Genomic DNA, 18,163 nt, shown 5'->3' with positions numbered 1-18,163 from the left:
ACATGTTACATGAAAGAGAACCTGACCAATCAGACACTCCACTATACAAAAATGAAACATGCTGAGATTTCATAATCAGCTTGGCCTAAGCTTGAGAGGGGCTTAATATTGAAATAACAGTCACATACACAAACCCTCTTACACACTCACACAGAGACTCAAACACACATCTGAATCAATATTTATGCCCATTGATTCTCTCAGCTTCACAGGATCAACAGTGTTAGTGTTAAGGCAGAATTGCGAGTCCTAATTTACCTCCCCTTTACTCAGCATATGCACACACACTCAGCTCATTTTAAACATATGATGGTGCGGTGATAATGCGTGGGTTTTAGTGTGAAGTGCCTGATCAATACTTGTACAGGCATTAAGATTTCTGTTCCAAAACCTAGTGCTCTGCCTTGCTGTCTACTGACTTTAATGCCTATGTAGGCTGCACTCTTTTCATCATGACACTGCATGAGTGAATAACTTGAAATCTTCGACAAGGACAGCAGTTCAGCGTGGCACAGAAATATGCTAGATTTGACTCACTATAGAGTCTTGTGTTAGCAAGTTGCTAAGATGAGGATGTGATACTCAAATTACTCCAGTCTTCAGTGTCACAAGATCCTTCAGAAATCATTCTAATATGCTGATTTGCCCAAGAAAAGTATTTCTTATCCGTGTGTGCTGCTTCATATGTGGAAACGTAATACCTTCTTTTCAAGATTCTTTGATGAATAGAAAGTTTAGAAGAACAGCATTTATTTGAAATCTTTTGTAACATTATAAATGTCACTTTTGATCAATTGTTTGCTTGCTGAATAATTTAAAAATCTTTTGAACTGTATATATGTATATTACATTAATATGCAAATTGTGTTCTATGTAGTTTATTTAATAAATAGAAAGAACAAGTATATGTTTGATTAGGTAGTGTTTTTTTTTTTATGTTTTAGTATTTGCAGTACTTTTTAGCATTGAATGAAATAAGTCCTTATCTTTTGATGACTGTTTTTTTTTAAGAAGGTGTGTGTGGGTATTTTTTTTTTTTTTTAATGTGGGGTGTGTGTGACAATCTGTTGCTTTTTTAAATAGAGTGTTGAAGGGATGATGAAGCATTTTACGAAGCACTTCCGGTTCCATCGTCCTTAAGTCAATGGGGATTTGAATGGGTTTTAGTTAATATGCCTATGTTTAACACAAGCTCAAGATATTTTCATGTTTTATTCTATAACATAAAATACAGTAATATGTGCTTGTGTGTGTGTGTGTTTTTTTTAAAGCTTTTACTTGACTGAGATGAAGGCGGTTGCTAACAGCACATCACAGAGCTTATTTTCTCCAATAATCCAAAAACAAATGGAAAATTCTTATTGTTTTTTTTTTTTTTTTGTCAAAGGAACCAGGGTAATGCTAACTTCCTGTTTGGCCTACAAAATAGGTCATCATAAACACAGTCATTAACACTGACATCTCCCCTCTTTCCCTTCAGAAACACAGTGGCATGGTTGATGAGGTTTTCTGTGTTCAAAAGACGACTGCTGCAAAACATCTAGTCGATAACAGTGTCATCTGTGAAAGGAATCGGGCCTGTGAATGTGTGTGTGTGTCAGATGCAGGTTCTCTTGGCATGCAGCATTTCTATGAGGAGGTTGTTGCATGGCACCTCTCCGCTCAGGTGTTTGTAGCACAGGTAGTCTTCGGATTGTGTGCTCAGTGCTCTGAGCTCGGGAAGGCGCAGCTGAATCTGGGTAAACCTGTCCGGGAATTGCGGATACACACACAGTGTGTACTCCAACAATGCAGCGTTCACCTGCTCGTACACGCTCTCCACGCAAGGCTGGTTTTCCAGCAGTTTCACATCTGCAGTTAGAGAGAGACAGCAGGGTTATTATCATTAACTAAAACTATAAAAACATTTACATTACATTTACTTCTATATATAAAATTGACATATTTATAAATTGTATATAAAATAAAATAAAAATAATACAAAAAAATGTAAACTGAAATAATGAAATACAAAAAATGTCTTCAGCTAGTTTCATTTTCATTTAGTTTAAGTTAAGTAATAAAATAACTCAAATAAATTAAAATAACTAAAACTGAATAAATAACTAAAAAATAACATACTATATATACAAAAAAAACTAATAAAAATTTCAGCTATATGCCAAGGCAACAGCATTTCTTTCTTTTTTTAAGTTGAAGTATAACTAAAATAACTATAATATATATATATAGATATATATATATATAATATATATCTATATATATATATATATATATATATATATATATATATATTTTTTTTTTTTTTTAACTTTTTTTATATATAAATATTTTAATTCAGGTAACATGTTTCATTTTCATTTACAAGCTTAACTTGAAGTACTAAAATAACTAATAAATAATAATAAATACAATGTGAACATATTTTTCAAAACTGATACAAATTTTAGCTAGTTGCCAATGCAACAGTGAGATACATCGATGGAGTCTCAATAAAGACTGCACGAGTGGAAAATGGGTTTTCAAGCACTTTCTGAACGCACACAAATACAAACGCGCGTGCACGCACACAACTCTCTTATGTACTTTTATTTTGAAAAGCAGCTTTTGTTGGCGCTAAATTGCTCTCACTTAAGGGAACGCGAACAATAAAGGAGCATTTTCTCCTGAAGCTGAGAAAGAGAGGGCCATGGCGGCATGGACAAATATGGGGTCAATCCATTAAACTTCTTTTGAACCAGAGTCTCGCTGTAGATGATGTGTGTGCGTCTCCGAGTGGATACGGGGTCCGGATCGCTGCCTTTGTAAACGGGAGCAATTCAGCATGCTTTCATTTTAATTAAAGCCCATTACCCAGTTACCGCGCGCCCCACGGCACACAAAACATGCTGCCACTTACAACAAATAGCCCGATACACGAGCATCCTCGTTAACGGAGCTCGAAATCAATGCAATATTCATCTTTTGAGAAGTTAATTAGCCTCGGTCAAACCCCAGCAGAGGAAATATGGATACACTCAATAAGACACGGAGGACGGGGTGACGGGCGTTGACGCCGAGCCTATGAAAATGTCTTTTATATTAAACTATTAAAAACATCAGCAGCAGCATTTCTGAACAGAGAAGAGACTCAGAAAAAAAATAATAATATTATTCACGCCTTTTCCTTATTAGGCCTAATAGGAAGTTTTGGCCTCTGGAATTAGTAAAGAACTAGGACATAACTCATTAAAACAGCTGAGCGGAACATGTTAAGGGAAACATAATTAAAATAAAAATTATAAGACATGCTACCAGGAATCGAATGATACATGTGCATAACTGAAAAAAAGCTATCATTCCATCAGCCAGTCACGTTAGAGGAATTCAACAAGTGTAAGCGAAACATTTACTTTAAGGAGATTTTAATACACAATCTTAATAAAAATGACATATCGTGGGAAAGTTTTTTTTTTTAGTCTTTTGAAATAGTACATTCTAATAACATTAAAAAATATATATTATTAATAGCCATGATTCATCATTCCTCAAAATATGAACTGCTAAAATCATCTTTATTATGATGTCAAAACCATGAGCACATTAATGCACTAGTGCAAAGTTTTTTTTTTTTTTTTTATAATATGCTACTTTTATTAATCAACGACACATTAAATTGATTGTATTTGTAAGTCACAGTTAACACATTTATGATGTCACAAAAGATTTCTATTTGGAATAAAGGCTGTTTTTAAGCTTTCTATTCATCAAAGAATCTTGAAAAAAAAGTATCATGGTTTCCAGAAAAATATTAAACAGCACAACTGTTTTCAACATATAGTAATAAGTTATGATGTTTCTTGAGCAGCAAATCAGCATATTAGTATGATTTCTGAAGGATCGTCAATGAAGAGTGGAGTAATGATGCTGCCATTTCTGCTTTGCAATATATTTAATTAGAAAACAGTTGTTTAAATTGTAATAATAATAAAAAAAATGTTTAAAAATCCCCAAAGGTTTGAACTGTATAGAGTAAATGAATGCCCATTCAAACCTAGTAGTTCACACAGAAAGACATCAGCTATTTCTCCCAGTATTTTTTTTTTTACCAAGTTTAATAATCACATTAACTTTAAGAGTTAACATGATTATTAAACTTGTTAAAAGTTAATAATCATATATAATGTTATTCAAGGTTTCTTGCACTATTCAAGAACACTAAACCCAAAAAGTGGCCTATTTGCAAAATTAAGTACTTTCTCTCAAATTCTCTCCATTTTAGAATCATAATTTTCAGGTTTAAGTTGATATTTGTGTGCTGTCGTCTCACCAGGGTTGAAGAGGATGAGGTATTTGAGACAGGCGGTTTCTCTGCGGTCCAGCTGAAGCTCTCGTAGACGGTTCACCAGCTCCTGACCTCTCTGTATCATCCCGCTTAGAGTGACCCCTGCCTGGGCCAGTAAGGACGCAAGCTCAACCTGACACACACACAAACATATCCTACATGAAATCAACAGATCAAGTACATATATGTGCCTATTGTGTCTATTTCAAATGGGTGTGTGTGTGTGTGTGTGTGTGTGTGTGTGTGTGTGTGTGTGTGTGTGTGTGTGTGTGTGTGTTACCTCCTGTCCAGTGATGAGAAGCACACTGTCCTCTTTCCCATGATGCAACTGTCTGGCGATGTAGTCCAGCACAAGCAGCTCACTCCAGCAGTTATGTAGCAACTTCATCTGATCTCCCACCTGTGGAGCAGAGAGAAAGTATATATATATAGTAATATATATATATATATATATATATATATATATATATAAACTCTAGAGGAAACGTTTTTATGAAGAAAAAAGCAGAAGACATCAAGTCTCCATTTTTTTTATTAATTTGAATACATTTTTATTTTGTACAAAATATTATTACTCAAATGTTGCACTTTCATTTAATAAACAAACTTAAGGTATATTTATTAATATTTGATATTATTTAATATATTTACAAATGATGTCATATTATATTAATATTATATATATTTTATATATATATAGTTTATATATATATATTTAATAACTATATATATATATATATATATATATATATATATATATATATATATATATATATATATAGTTTCTCTATAAACGGTAAAGTAAGTAAAAACAAACAAATGAGTCAATTATATAATTTAAAAGTATAGAGATATAGGCCTATAAATATGATAAAATGAAAAAAATTTAATTATTTGATGAGAAGTATTTTAATTTATTTATTTGAAATTTTTGGAAAATGTTATTTTATTCTATTTTTATTTTTTATAAAATTTTTTTCTCTTTTTGATTTTTTTTTTTTACCATTTTTTCCCCTTATGAGTCTATTTGCCTTCTAGGAAAAAGAACAGAATATTCATCCCAGTTTTCTAAATCTCTATATGAGACCATTTTTTCCCCTTATGAGTCTATTTGCCTTCTAGGAAAAAGAACAGAATAATTTAATGAGAGATATTATTTTTGTTTTAAATTTTCATATTCAGTGCAATACAATGTGAATGTGTCATTGTGCCCACACACATACACATTCAGACATGTTTAAAAGGAGCCTCACCCACACAAAATTTCCAGAGAGCTGCAAGTTTTCTACCGCCAACACAAAAGCATTGAGTTACTGTATAAAAATGGAATAGAATGGACTGAACCATCATCCAGGTTAGCAGAGATGTGAGTCAGGCTTAATTGAATAGCCAACTGCTATTGTGCGTATTCACAGTCCAATTAGCAGGTGGAATTGGATTGAAAATAGGCAGTTATGTGGATGATATAATTCTACAGAAACAACTTTCAGCTCACTGTTGCATATACTGTTGCATATATACAAGATTTGTGACCCTTCAGGAGCCTCCCGGGGTGGCACAGTTAATTGCAGCAGAAACGCAGTTGTTATTTTTTTTTAAAGTGCATAGAATTGGACGGCAGCTCCACCATTCCCTTTATTCCACGCTCCTGTTGCCATGACAAGAGATCGTACGGCACATTCTGCACACAGTGAAGGAAGCTGGAATCTGTCTGTTGCTGTAGATACGCAGGTACATCGTGTTACACTGCTACACGATCGACAAAAACACACATGCAAAGCTTTCTATGCAAATAGAGGAAAGCAATACTAAGGTGAATGTTATTAAATACCACTTCACCATTCTCTAAACAAATCATTTCAAATCTAAAGAATGACATTTTTGTAGTTATGTAATCAGCTGATTAGTTGCAAGCAACCAGTGTTATTAAATATGAAAATCAAATATACGCCTTTATAGTGCACTCAAAATGCAAAAGAGAAATAAACATGGGGCTGAAATGACATGAGGGTGAGTAAATGGTGATATTTGCAATTTTCATCTATGCTTTTAACCTTGTCATTTAAAAACAATAAAAAGCAAGTAATGCTAGCTTATTTAAGCTTACTGAAGTAGCTAGTGAATGTTGTGACGTTAGTTAGAATACAAAGAAACAGCTTCAGAATAAAGCGCTTTTGAAGCAAGTCATTTCATACTTGAGAAGAGAAAATCTTTCTGCATTTCCAGCTGCCTGAATGAACAAACATAACACTTTTATTAGCCTGAAGTGAACCTGCTGCAATCTAGTGTTTAGCAATGCTACACTACTACACTAATGCTACTTGTTTCAACCCAACATTTTTAAAGAGTGTAGCCATTACTGTAAAGAATCAAGGAACGATCAAATGATAGTATGATTTACAGCAAAGTGCTCATGGTGAAAGTAGAAATAACGTTATAACTGCTACCTCAAGTTCAGAGTCACATTACAAGTGCTACCGCAAAACACACCACAAAATGACACATTGAAAATGATACAGAGTCAGGGGAGATGCACATGCTCTGAACAACAAGTGCACAGAAGTGGCACACCGCACAGGCATGACCTGAGCCACATTTAAATTCCCACATTTCCTATTCATTCCCATTAAAATTGTGCATTAATAATGCAAATAAATTAACAAACAAATGAATAAAAATTTATTCTTTGCAGTGAATGGGTGCCGTCAGAATGAGAGTTAAAACAGCTGATGAAAACATCACAATATTTCATACGTTTACAGTCCATCAATTAAATGCAAAAAGAGTGTTAAGAACAAATGCATCATTAATGTATTTTAAATTTAAACCTCTGCTACCAGCTAAAATATGAGTCCTCAATCCATTATAATGCTTTCTCCAGTAAAAAAGTCATCTTGTCTGAATCAGAAGAGAAATATGCACAGATCAAGTACTGTTTACAAGCAAAAACAGTCCAAAACCATTCTGAACAAATACGTCAGTGGATTTTGATGTGAGAAGACAACAGGAGATGGACTTTTTCACTAGAGGAAGCGTTATTATGAATTATGAACTCGTTTTTGCCAAAGAAAAAACAGCAAAGAAAATAGGTTTATCAATTAAATTGACAAAGAGCCCAAAGAAAATAAATCACAACAAAAATAAATGATACTAAGTGCTACAGTAAGGACTTCCCTTTTGAATACTGAACCTTCAACTTACTACCAATAGTGTACTAGCATTTTTCAGCTTGTCCTCGGCGGCATCACCATAAGTGCTGTGTGAGGCCGCTTCTGGAGAGTGTCAGATGCCCTTGGCACCCCAGTCTGGGCTATTATATGGGACAGAGAAAAAGCTTTGCTCTGAAAAGATTATGAGTAAAACAAGACCCTTGTCCATTTCTCAGCAGTAGCTGTTGACTCTGAAATCACACATGGACACATTCACATTCACATCCACACTTGAACACCACAACACTTCCCTGTCAGCACTCTAGATACAGTGGTGTGAAAAAGTGTTGGCCCCCTTCCTGATTTCTTATTTTTTTGCATGTTTGTCACACATTAATGTTTCATATCATCAAACAAACAAATATTATTAGTCAAATATTAGTCAAAGATAACACAAGTGAACACAACATGCTGTTTTTAAATGAAGGTTTTTATTGTTAAGGGAAAACAAAATCCAAAACTACAAGGCCCTGTGTGAAGAAGTGTTTGGCCCCCTGTTAAAACTGTGGTTTATCACACCTGAGTTCAGTTTCTCTAGCCACACCCAGATCTGATTACTGCCACACCTGTTCACAATCAAGAAATCTCTTAAACAGGACCTGCCTGACAAAGTGAAGTAGACCAAAAGATCCTCAAAAGCTAGACATCATGCCAAGATCTAAAGAAATTCAGAAACAAATGAGAAAGAAAGTAATTGAGATCTTATCAGTCTGGAAAAGGATATAAAGCCATTTCTAAAGCTTTGGGACTCCAGCGAACCACAGTGAGAGCCATTATTCACAAATGGCAAAAACATGGAACAGTGGAGAACCTTCCCAGGAGTGACCGGCCGACCAAAACTACCCCAAGAGCACAGCGACGACTCACCCAAGAGGTCACAAAAGACCCCACAACAACATCCAAAGAACTGCAGGCATCACTTGCCTCAGTTAAGGTCAGTGTTCATTACTCCAGCATAAGAAAGAGACTGGGCAAAAATGGTCTGCATGACAGAGTTCCAAGACGAAAACCGCTGCTGAACAAAAAGAAGATAAAGGCTTGCCTCAGTTTTGCCAGAAAACATCTTGATGATCCCCAAGAGTTTTGGGAAAATACTCTGTGGACTGACGAGACAAAAGTTGAACTTTTTGGAAGGTGTGTGTCCCATTACGTCTGGCGTAAAAGTAACACAGCATTTCAGAAAAAGAACATCATACCAACAGTGTATATGGTGGTGGTAGTGTGATGGTCTGGGGCTGTTTTGGTGCTTCAGGACCTGGACAACTTGCTGTGATAAATGGAACCATGAATTCTGCTGTTTACCAAAAAATCCTGAAGGAGAATGTCCGGCCATCTGTTCATGACCTCAAGCTGAAGCGAACTTGTGTTCTGCAGCAGGACAATGATCCAAAACACACCAGCAAGTCCACCTCTGAATGGCTGAAGAAAAACAAAATAAAGACTTTGGAGTGGCCTAGTCAAAGTCCTGAGCTGAATCCTATTGAGATGCTGTGGCATGACCTTAAAAAGTGGATATTACATGGTGATGACATGACCATGTAATAACATGACCAAATAATTGGTTAAAATATAACCAGAAAAACATGCATTAAGAAAATCAAAATGGTCAATTTCCATTTCTTGTTGACTTTAAAATATTATAAACAGAATGAATTTTGTAATAATAGACCATTTGCAAATGTTAATATACTGCTTTTTTCACGTGGCTTCAAGTTTAATTAATTGCGACATATCCGTCATTCAGTTAAAAGATTTGTTTTTTTTAATTACATAAATTTTTTTCTTTGCTTTTAGCATTAAAATGTCTTAACTTTTTACTTAAAAATGCCAGGTTTAATTATTAAAAAGGTAATGTCATGGGACAGTTTTGTTTATTTATTTATGAATGAATGAAGTTTTTTTTTTTTTTTTTTTTTTTTTTAATTTTTATAAATTCATTTATTCTAGCTCTATAGATAATGCTATTTAAGTTATAATATCGTTCAAAAGTTTAGGGTCAGTAAGATTTGAATACTTTTATTTAGTAAGAACACGTTGAGTAATCATTTCAAACTTTTTTTCAGCACAGATGATAATAATCAGAAACATTTCTTGAGCAGTACATCAGCATATTAGAATAAAAGATCATGTGATGCTGAAGACTGGAGTAATGATGCTGAAAATTCAGCTTTACATCACAGGAATAAATGACATGTTAGAATGAAGAAATTAATACTTTTATTCATTAAATTATTTAAAACTGTAATAATATTTTATAATATTACAGCTTTTACTGTATTTTTGATCAAATAAATGCAGCCTTAGTCAATCTAAAAGACTCATATCAATCCCAAACTTTTGAAGTCATCGGTGTATTGCAGGCATACAAAAAACAACAACAACAAAAAACACCCTTGGTCTGCAAGTTTGGTAGTGTGCTTTTCTGAACATTGCTAGAGACTGGTTGTAAATTGAGATGCACACAAACCATCATAAATATCTTTCAAACTGTCAGTAGACACACACTGTTTGTCTTCAGAGGGTAAATAAACTGACACTTCACATCCGGTGTATATGTGTGTATGAACACACCTGTTCAGGTAACAGTGTGAAGTGGAAACAATCTATCAGCACAGACAGAGGAAGTGATGATGGTATTAGTACTACAGCATCCTGTCTCAGTGTGTTTGGTACAGTCAGTCAGTATGTCATGTCACTTACAGAAACTACCATGCTATCACCGTAGCTTATATGAATATGGTATTTTGGTACAGGTATAGGCCTATATCAAAGTACCATGGTATTACCAACTGACTCCATGACTGTACACTCTCAGAAAAAAAGGTGCAAAAGCTGCTGTGTTGCCTTTTCAAAAGGTACACTTTTGTACCTTATTTAACCTAAATGGTGCATATTAGTACCTTTTGAAATGATACTGCCCCAGTCACAGCTTTTGCACCTTTTTTTTTTTTCTGAGAGTGCAACACAACAGTGTTATTTTAGTTTCACTGATACTATTATATTATGTTAATATTTTGAATCAAATTTTATTTTTATATTGTAAAGTTTCACTGTAATTTTAGTTAAAGTTTTAGTAATTTTGCTGAGTGTTTTTGTCATTTTAATTTAAAAAAAATTTATTACTTTATTTATCTTTATCTATTTTAGAACAAGTAAAACTGAATCAAAATGAGAAATGTTGCCTTGGCAACTAGCTGAAATAATAATAAATTAAAGTTTTTATACTTTATTTTATATTTTATTTTATTTCAGTTAATGTTTATTTTCTTTAAGTAAACAGATTATTTTTATGTTTATCATTTTAGTTTTAGTTAACGATAACCCTGCACAACTTAGTACTTTTTTTTTTTAAATAAGCGATTAATATTAATTCTGAAACAATGAAGCCTCTTCAGAACAGCATGACATAAGAATCCAAAAATACACAGTTAGTTAATGACAGAATATTTTGTCCGTTGAAATCTGTGTATTTTGCCTAAAAACAGCACGCTGCAAATGCTTAAAGACAATAATTATAGGCAATCATGTTAGCCAGATGAAACTGTGTCGTTTGTCCTCTGAGCCAGAAATATGATCTCCATAAATCAAATTTATGGACCATAGAAGCACATTTACTGCATTTTAAATTGACAAAATAAATACTCATTAAATGCTCAGAGTAAACACTGATTACTGTCTAGAAAGGATTGAAAAGTGGAGGTAAATATGGATTTTACTGGTATTTATAAATCAGTGAGAACAGAAATATCAACACTCTTAAAATGAAAGATTCTTCAATAGTTCTTAGGTTCTGCAACGAATGTTATATGTTATATAATGTTATATGTGTACTTGGGGTCCTTTGGAGATGAAAATAAAAGTTCTTTAGGTTCTTCAGATCAGCGTATTGGTTTCTAAAGAACTATTAAATAAAAAGGTTTCAATGGAATGTAAAAAGGTTTTCTTATTTCATCAAAATAAAAAACCTACTTTGTTTCTAATTGAAATCCTTCAGGAGGAATAATAGTCAGTTAACTATTATTTAAAATATTACAACTATTTTCTGGAGGAATCTGATGAATTAAAAAGAGTAAGACTTGTTGAATAAGAAAACTCTTCAGCCAGACTGAACACACAGACACTGCAGCATTCACATTCTCCCCTTATCTGGAGTGGAATGCTGTTGCTAAACTCCCACACACACATGCATGCGCACGCACACACACACAGGTACCGAGAAGCAAAAGCACAGTTTGCACTAAAACTGAAAAAAAAAAAGTAAAAGATTCAGTCCTTTCTGGTGCAGACACTAAAAGATGTGTCTTATTGCTGTCTTGGTTTTTTTTTTTTTTTTTTTTTTTTTTTTTTTTTGAAGCTAAAATTGTATTGTGATATTAATGCTGCTTTTTCAATACGATGTTTTCATTCTCTCTCTCTGTTTTTTTTTTCAGATTTTAATAATATTTCAGATTTTAATTTGGCCTTCCTTTTGTTTTCAAAGCCTCTGTTTATCTCTATTATGTGTGTGTGTGTGTGTGTGTGTGTGTGTGTGTGTGTGTGTGTGTGTGTGTGTGTGTGTGTGTGTAGCGTTTTGGGTGTTTTATGAGGACACTTCCTGTGTACGTATAATTCAAAAGGCTTAAACACATACTGTTTTTTTTTTTTTTTTTGGAAAATCTAAAAATGCACAAAGTTTTTTGTGAGTGGTAGGTTTAGGTGTAGGATTGTATAGGGAGATAGAAAAGTACAGTTTGTACAGTATAAAAACCATCACACCTATAGAGAGTCCCCATAAACCACACATACCAACGTGTGTGTGTGTGTGTGTGTGTGTGTGTGTGTGTGTGTGTGTGTGTGTGTGTGTGTGTGTGTGTGTGTGTGTGTGTGTGTGTGTGTGTGTGTGTGTGTGTGTGTGTGTGTTGAGAAGGTTATTCCATTATGTGTGTGCAAATTCACAGCGTATCACTGTCCATGTGTGCGTGTACGTGTGTGTATAATGGCCAGTGTTACTATGTATATTGTGTGTGTGACTGAAATGCTGTAACGTTATTGTGTTCATACTGCATTGTCAGCAAGGTTTGGAAACTACAGAGAGCGACAGGAGCTCAGAATGAACAAAAGAAAGGAGTGTATCCTCTATTTCCTCTAAGACAACAAACACTCTTGAGTTTATTTAAAGAGTCTTCAGGACCACCAAATCTCAAGTGTTTTATTTAAAGACCCCTCAGTGCCATGGGTTATAATGGACAGAATATAACCGAAGCTCTCAATTTATGATTGTCCTGAAAATGTTGAGCCTTCTGAAGAAATACAAGTAGAAATACAGTATGCAAGAAACGACCCCTCTTCAATTCAGAATGTATTAATGCAAGATTCACGAAAATTCTGCATCAGCAAATAGTTTTAATAATTAAATAATCAAAGTTTTAATTAATCAAAAGTGAAGGTAAATACTTTTTATTTTTAATGTTGCAAAATATTTCTATTTCAAATTAATGCTGATTGTTTTACATTTCTATTCAGAGATTCCTAAAAGAAATGTATCACTGTTTCCACCAAAATATTAAGCAGCACAACTGTAAATCCAGACATCTTATGCTCAAAAACATTAATAAATCTTTATATAAATGTGCACAAAACATGCCCAATTATCATTATTCACTCTACTATGTCCCGGCTTTTCCATCAATATCAAACCATCATTACAGTCCAGTGTTTCCTGCTATTTGTGTCATTTATGCTACAAAACCTCATATATGCTTGGTCTTCTTAAAATTACCAGAAAGCCATAATACTTTCCTCGAATACACCTGTTGATTGAATCACATGAGACATCACTGTCCACACGCTTGAGCCATTATAAACATGACAGCAAGCCAGAGCAAACACAGCAGGCTTGGACTCTTCAATACACACACACACTCGCTGGTTTTCCATGTCAGCATCATTTCATCATGCCAACTACATCCGTTCTATTCATGCAAACATTGTGTGTGTGTGTGTGTGTGTGTGTGCGTAAAAAAGGCCTAATATTACTTCAACGTATGAAATTAAATATCAGTAAAACTTCATTCATGTACAGTTTTTTTTAATAAAATACAAATTAAGAGTTAAGATTATATATATGCATCAGCTTTGCACTTATAATTTAACTTACAATCTGCCAATAAGTGAAAAAAAAATGCTCCATTTAATGTCAAATAACTTGACATGAACAAGCTTATAAATAAATAAGCTTTTTTTCCCAAATCTGTAATTTTATTATCATGTTTGCATTTTCTTGTTACTGGCCATCATTTTAACCTTGAAATCAGGCATATTTGAACAAATAGTTGTAACTTGGCTTAGAGGAAGATAGGAATCGTGTCTTTGTGGCATAATACAAAATGTCTTCACCTTATAAATGGTGGCAAAAATGCATACATGTGACATGCTTGAGCAAAATATTTTTGGAATCAGCATCCCAAAATTAGTAAGAAACAAGTATTGGATTTTGTTTATCAAATACGATGCAAGGCGGTTGTATCAAAACAGGAATACATTATAAGATATTTTGAAGGGTGTTTGTATCAGTTGAGAGTAGTCATTGAGTTGATTTTTTTAAGTTTTTTTGTAAATGTTGACAGTAGTCAAAGTCAATGGCTTCCGTCAATTCAGCATTCTTCAAAATATCTTCTTTTGTGCTCAGCACAAGAAAGAAACTTGTATAGGTTTGGAACAACTTAAAGGTGAGTAAATGATGACAGAATTTTCATTTTTGTATGAACTTCCCTTTTAATTCAGTTTCACTCATGTTCACACTTACCTTGAGCTCCTTAAAGAAGATGCAGCTCCGCGCCCACTCCACTATAGAGAAGAGTGTCTGATCGGCCATGTGGCACATCAGGCCAAAGGTGCTGAGCCGTTCCTGTTTGGATGCGAGACGTGTATTCTGCTCCTGATTGGCCGCCGTGCTCCGAGAGTTCTGTTCCTGCTGCAGGTGGGCCAGGTGAGCACTTATCTTGCTTTGCACCTGCTGCTCATCTTGCTCACAGCGAACAAACTCCAGAACCAGCGGCGGTACCGTTAAGCCCGGCAGGGCGAGCGGCGGGCTGGTCGACACTCGCGTCTGGTCAACGTACGTGTAGCCTGAAATGGATTCTGGGGAGCTGGCGCTGGTGTAGTGGTCTGAGCTTGTGTAGTGGTCCGGGTACTCTGACTTGATGGCACGGCTGGGCAGGGTGGGATACGTTGGGTACTGTGCTGGCAGAGGGGTGTGGGCTGGGATGGGGACGGATAAGCTCAGGGAACTGGGTGTGTAGAGGTTGCGTTCGTAATCGATAGGGGCCACCGAGGTGCTGATGTCTGGATGCATGATTTTTGGAGCTGGGGTGGACAGAGCGGTGCTGAAGCTGTAGTCAGACTGAGGTGATGACAGCAAAGGAGGCGTGGCTTCCATCTTTAAGCCGCTCGCCCGGATGAGAGCTTTCTTTTGCTGCTTTAATGCCCGGTCTCGTTTGTACATGGGGCCAAATTTATTGCGCCCTCCTCGCATCCTATCCGCACGGACAGCTGTGGGCATAAATCATACCATATTACATCACATTGAATAAATAATGTTAATTTACAGTATAATATTGATATTTAAATGTATTATAAAAAAATTGTATAATTGTATATTATAATCGGTCTAAATAATATATTTTTACAAAAAGTATAATAGCCTATAAAAACAGTATGCCACATGTTCTGAATTATATATATATATATATATATATATATAGTAGTTATTTTATAGTATAGTTATTTTATATGTAGTTATTTTATAGTACAATACTGTATAGTAATATTATATAGCATGATAAAAAACTATTGTATAATTGCGTATTACAGTCAATCCAAATAGAAGGTGGTTTATATAAAAAGGATATAATAAAAATAGTATGCTACATGTTCTGTAGTGTGTGTGTGTGTGTGTATACACATAATTTTTATAACATAATAATAATAATTATAATATATACAATCAAATTTTGTATAATTATAGTCAAATAAATGTAAAATAAATGTTCAGTACTCTGCTTCAAATCTAATTTCATTTCTTGCTTTCAAGTTTTCTTTCTTCCTAAAAATAAATAAATAATTATAAGATATTTGTGAAACTTCGAAAGGGTTCTTCTATCACATTGAACTGTTTAACCGATTTGGTTCTAATTGCAATCTTTATATTTAGAAGACCCTGTTCATGTTTCTTCTAGTCCGTCTCTCTAAAATTCGTCCTTCTATTAACTCACGAACTAGTTAAAAATACCTCTATAGCCTGACTGATTAAAAATAGAGCTGTGCTTAAATGAATACTTAACCTTGATCCAGAAGCAAAGCGCGCTCAGCCGGTAAGGCAAAGGTGCCTGCAGATAATAGCGACCTTGCAACAAAAGCGGCGATTTTTTTCTCACTGTTGATTTTTTTCTCGTCTTTTCTCTAATTCTACAACTACATCTGAATCTACTCAACCGGCTGCAATGCAATTAAAATTCTTATTCGTTAAAAAAAAAAACATGGTCTTTCAAAATATGGTTTAATAGTTTTTTCAGCCAATTTGTCGATATTGAGCTGTCACAATCTTTATATAAAAATTTAGATTCTAATAATGAATTATAAGATAACAAAAATAGTAAGAACATATTAAGATATATATAACAAAAACAAACAGCTCTAAAAATGAAAAATGTAATTTAGGAAAATATTTTCATTTGTATACATTTATTTTTATTATTATTATTATTATTAGGCTATTTGGTCTACAATTATCCTTTCTGAATTTCAGATTTATGTAGCCTAGTTGTCTGTACCGAACTGAATGTGAGATTAAACATATTCCGCTCACCTTCCAGCCGCATCCCGACGTTCAGACATTTCTGGAAGCGGCAGAAAGGACAGCGTTTCCTCTGGGTTTTATCAATCTTACAGTCCTGACTCTCCGCACATGTGTACCGTTTGTTATTCTGTACGGTCCTCTTAAAGAAACCCTTTAAATGAAGGGGGAAAATACTGTTTCATTCGACCACGCTAAGAAAGAAAACAAACATTTTAAAAGACTATTCTATAGCTAGAATCAATATAAATACATTGCCAAAGTGACTTTTAAAATGAAAATCGAAATATAATTTATTTCATATCTAATATATCGACAAAAAAGTCTGTCCCTTTATATAATGAAAAAAAGGAAACTGCATTTGTCATCTTAAATAGCTGTTTCTACTTGAACTGACCCTTAAAAATAGCCTTCTTTGCTAAAAGGTAGCTATAGGCTAAGTCAGTAAATTCAGTAAATTATTCAGGATAAATATATTAAATATTTAGATCAAACAAATGATTTTTATACTTCAATTAAACCTGATAATTAAGATGAATGTCATCACATAGGCTAGGTAGATTTGAGGTTACTCGAAACGTTTTAAGTAGGCTATAGCCTATTTAATCCGTCTGATTTAATACCTTGCAGCTCTCGCAGGTTAATAAACCATAATGATATCCAGAAACTTTATCCCCACACACCGGACACAACTCTTCCAGGTCCGTATCATAACTGTAGTCCATCCCGCCCCGCCGAGCGCCTGCGCACAAACATATGAACACACACACTTTTAAAACAGAGTTTCTTCAGTGCTTCAGCAAGCAACCTTCTTCTGATCGAAAATTTGTATATGGTTCTTGCTGTGGTTCAGCACCATAACCATTGAAGGTTTTCTAGAAACAATAATAATGATAATAATAAAAATAAACAATATATTAATAATATAGGCCATAAAATAAAATAAAAAAGATTGATCCACCGAAACCCTTGCTGACGCTAGATGTAGGCCTAGGTCTAACCTTTATTTTAAGTGTAACGTGATATGAAAAGAACTATAATAAGGCCTTGAAATGATCACATTCAATATATACACCCTAAAAATAATTTTTAGAAGATGTAAATACAACAAAGAGTTTTACAGGAAAAACTATTTCAGCAGGCCTATTTCTACTTCAGAATTTCGCGTTAAATTCAACGTTATTAGCCTACATAGCCGTTTCTGTATTTGTTTGTGAAATTTACTAGCAATTTCTGCGTAAAATATTTCTACACCATGCAGGTATTTACTTTCCTGTCATTGATAAATCTACGTTTCTTTCGATAAAATGTTATAATTGACATTTTAGCATTGCCATTTTTGTGAGTTTTAAAAGTAAATATTAATAAATGTTTATAAAATCACCTTACAGTTAACGAAAATATATTACTGCGTTCATTTAAGAACTAATACTTGCCAACCATGTGCCTATTTAGTTAAATATCAATATATTACATCTGTCATTATGAACTTGGTTATGTGTTGTAAAATGTTATGTTTATTAATAGAATAATCATCCTTTGGTTGAAATGCAAATAGGTTCAAATGACTGAGACGACAGCATGTGATGTTGACGTGAAAGGAAACTCTTACCTGTCAGTGACTCTCTGCTCCTCTGAGGAATTTAATCTCCAGAGCCGCGACCCTGCGCGATCCTGCCGCCTCAGTGCGTGAATGTTTCCCCAGAAAAACCCGCGTGATGTGTGCGAGGACAGCGCGAGGGCAGCAGCTCTTTAGTGTTTCGCCTCGTGCGTTCACACAGTGGACATGCCCTCATA

The 18,163-nt window shown here is 34.3% G+C and overlaps 1 protein-coding gene across 1 annotated transcript; it reads right to left on the bottom strand.

Moving 5' to 3' along the window:
- Positions 1–1,065: 1,065 nt before the first annotated feature.
- nr5a1b (nuclear receptor subfamily 5, group A, member 1b) lies at positions 1,066–18,163 on the bottom strand. The gene is made up of 7 exons (XM_042778668.1): positions 17,979–18,163; positions 16,990–17,108; positions 16,379–16,520; positions 14,318–15,063; positions 4,605–4,724; positions 4,310–4,457; positions 1,066–1,851 (listed from the first exon to the last, which is right to left on the bottom strand). The coding sequence occupies exons 2-7, from the start codon at positions 17,089–17,091 to the stop codon at positions 1,598–1,600; spliced, it is 1,512 nt and encodes a 503-aa protein (XP_042634602.1). The 5' UTR covers positions 17,092–17,108; positions 17,979–18,163; the 3' UTR covers positions 1,066–1,597.

Source organism: Cyprinus carpio, chromosome A21 (genome assembly GCF_018340385.1).
Source record: "Cyprinus carpio isolate SPL01 chromosome A21, ASM1834038v1, whole genome shotgun sequence".
In the NCBI taxonomy this organism is placed as follows: Eukaryota; Metazoa; Chordata; class Actinopteri; order Cypriniformes; family Cyprinidae; genus Cyprinus; species Cyprinus carpio.
The sequence above is the reverse complement of the archived record's forward strand: the minus strand, read 5'-3'. Positions and strand labels throughout refer to the sequence as shown.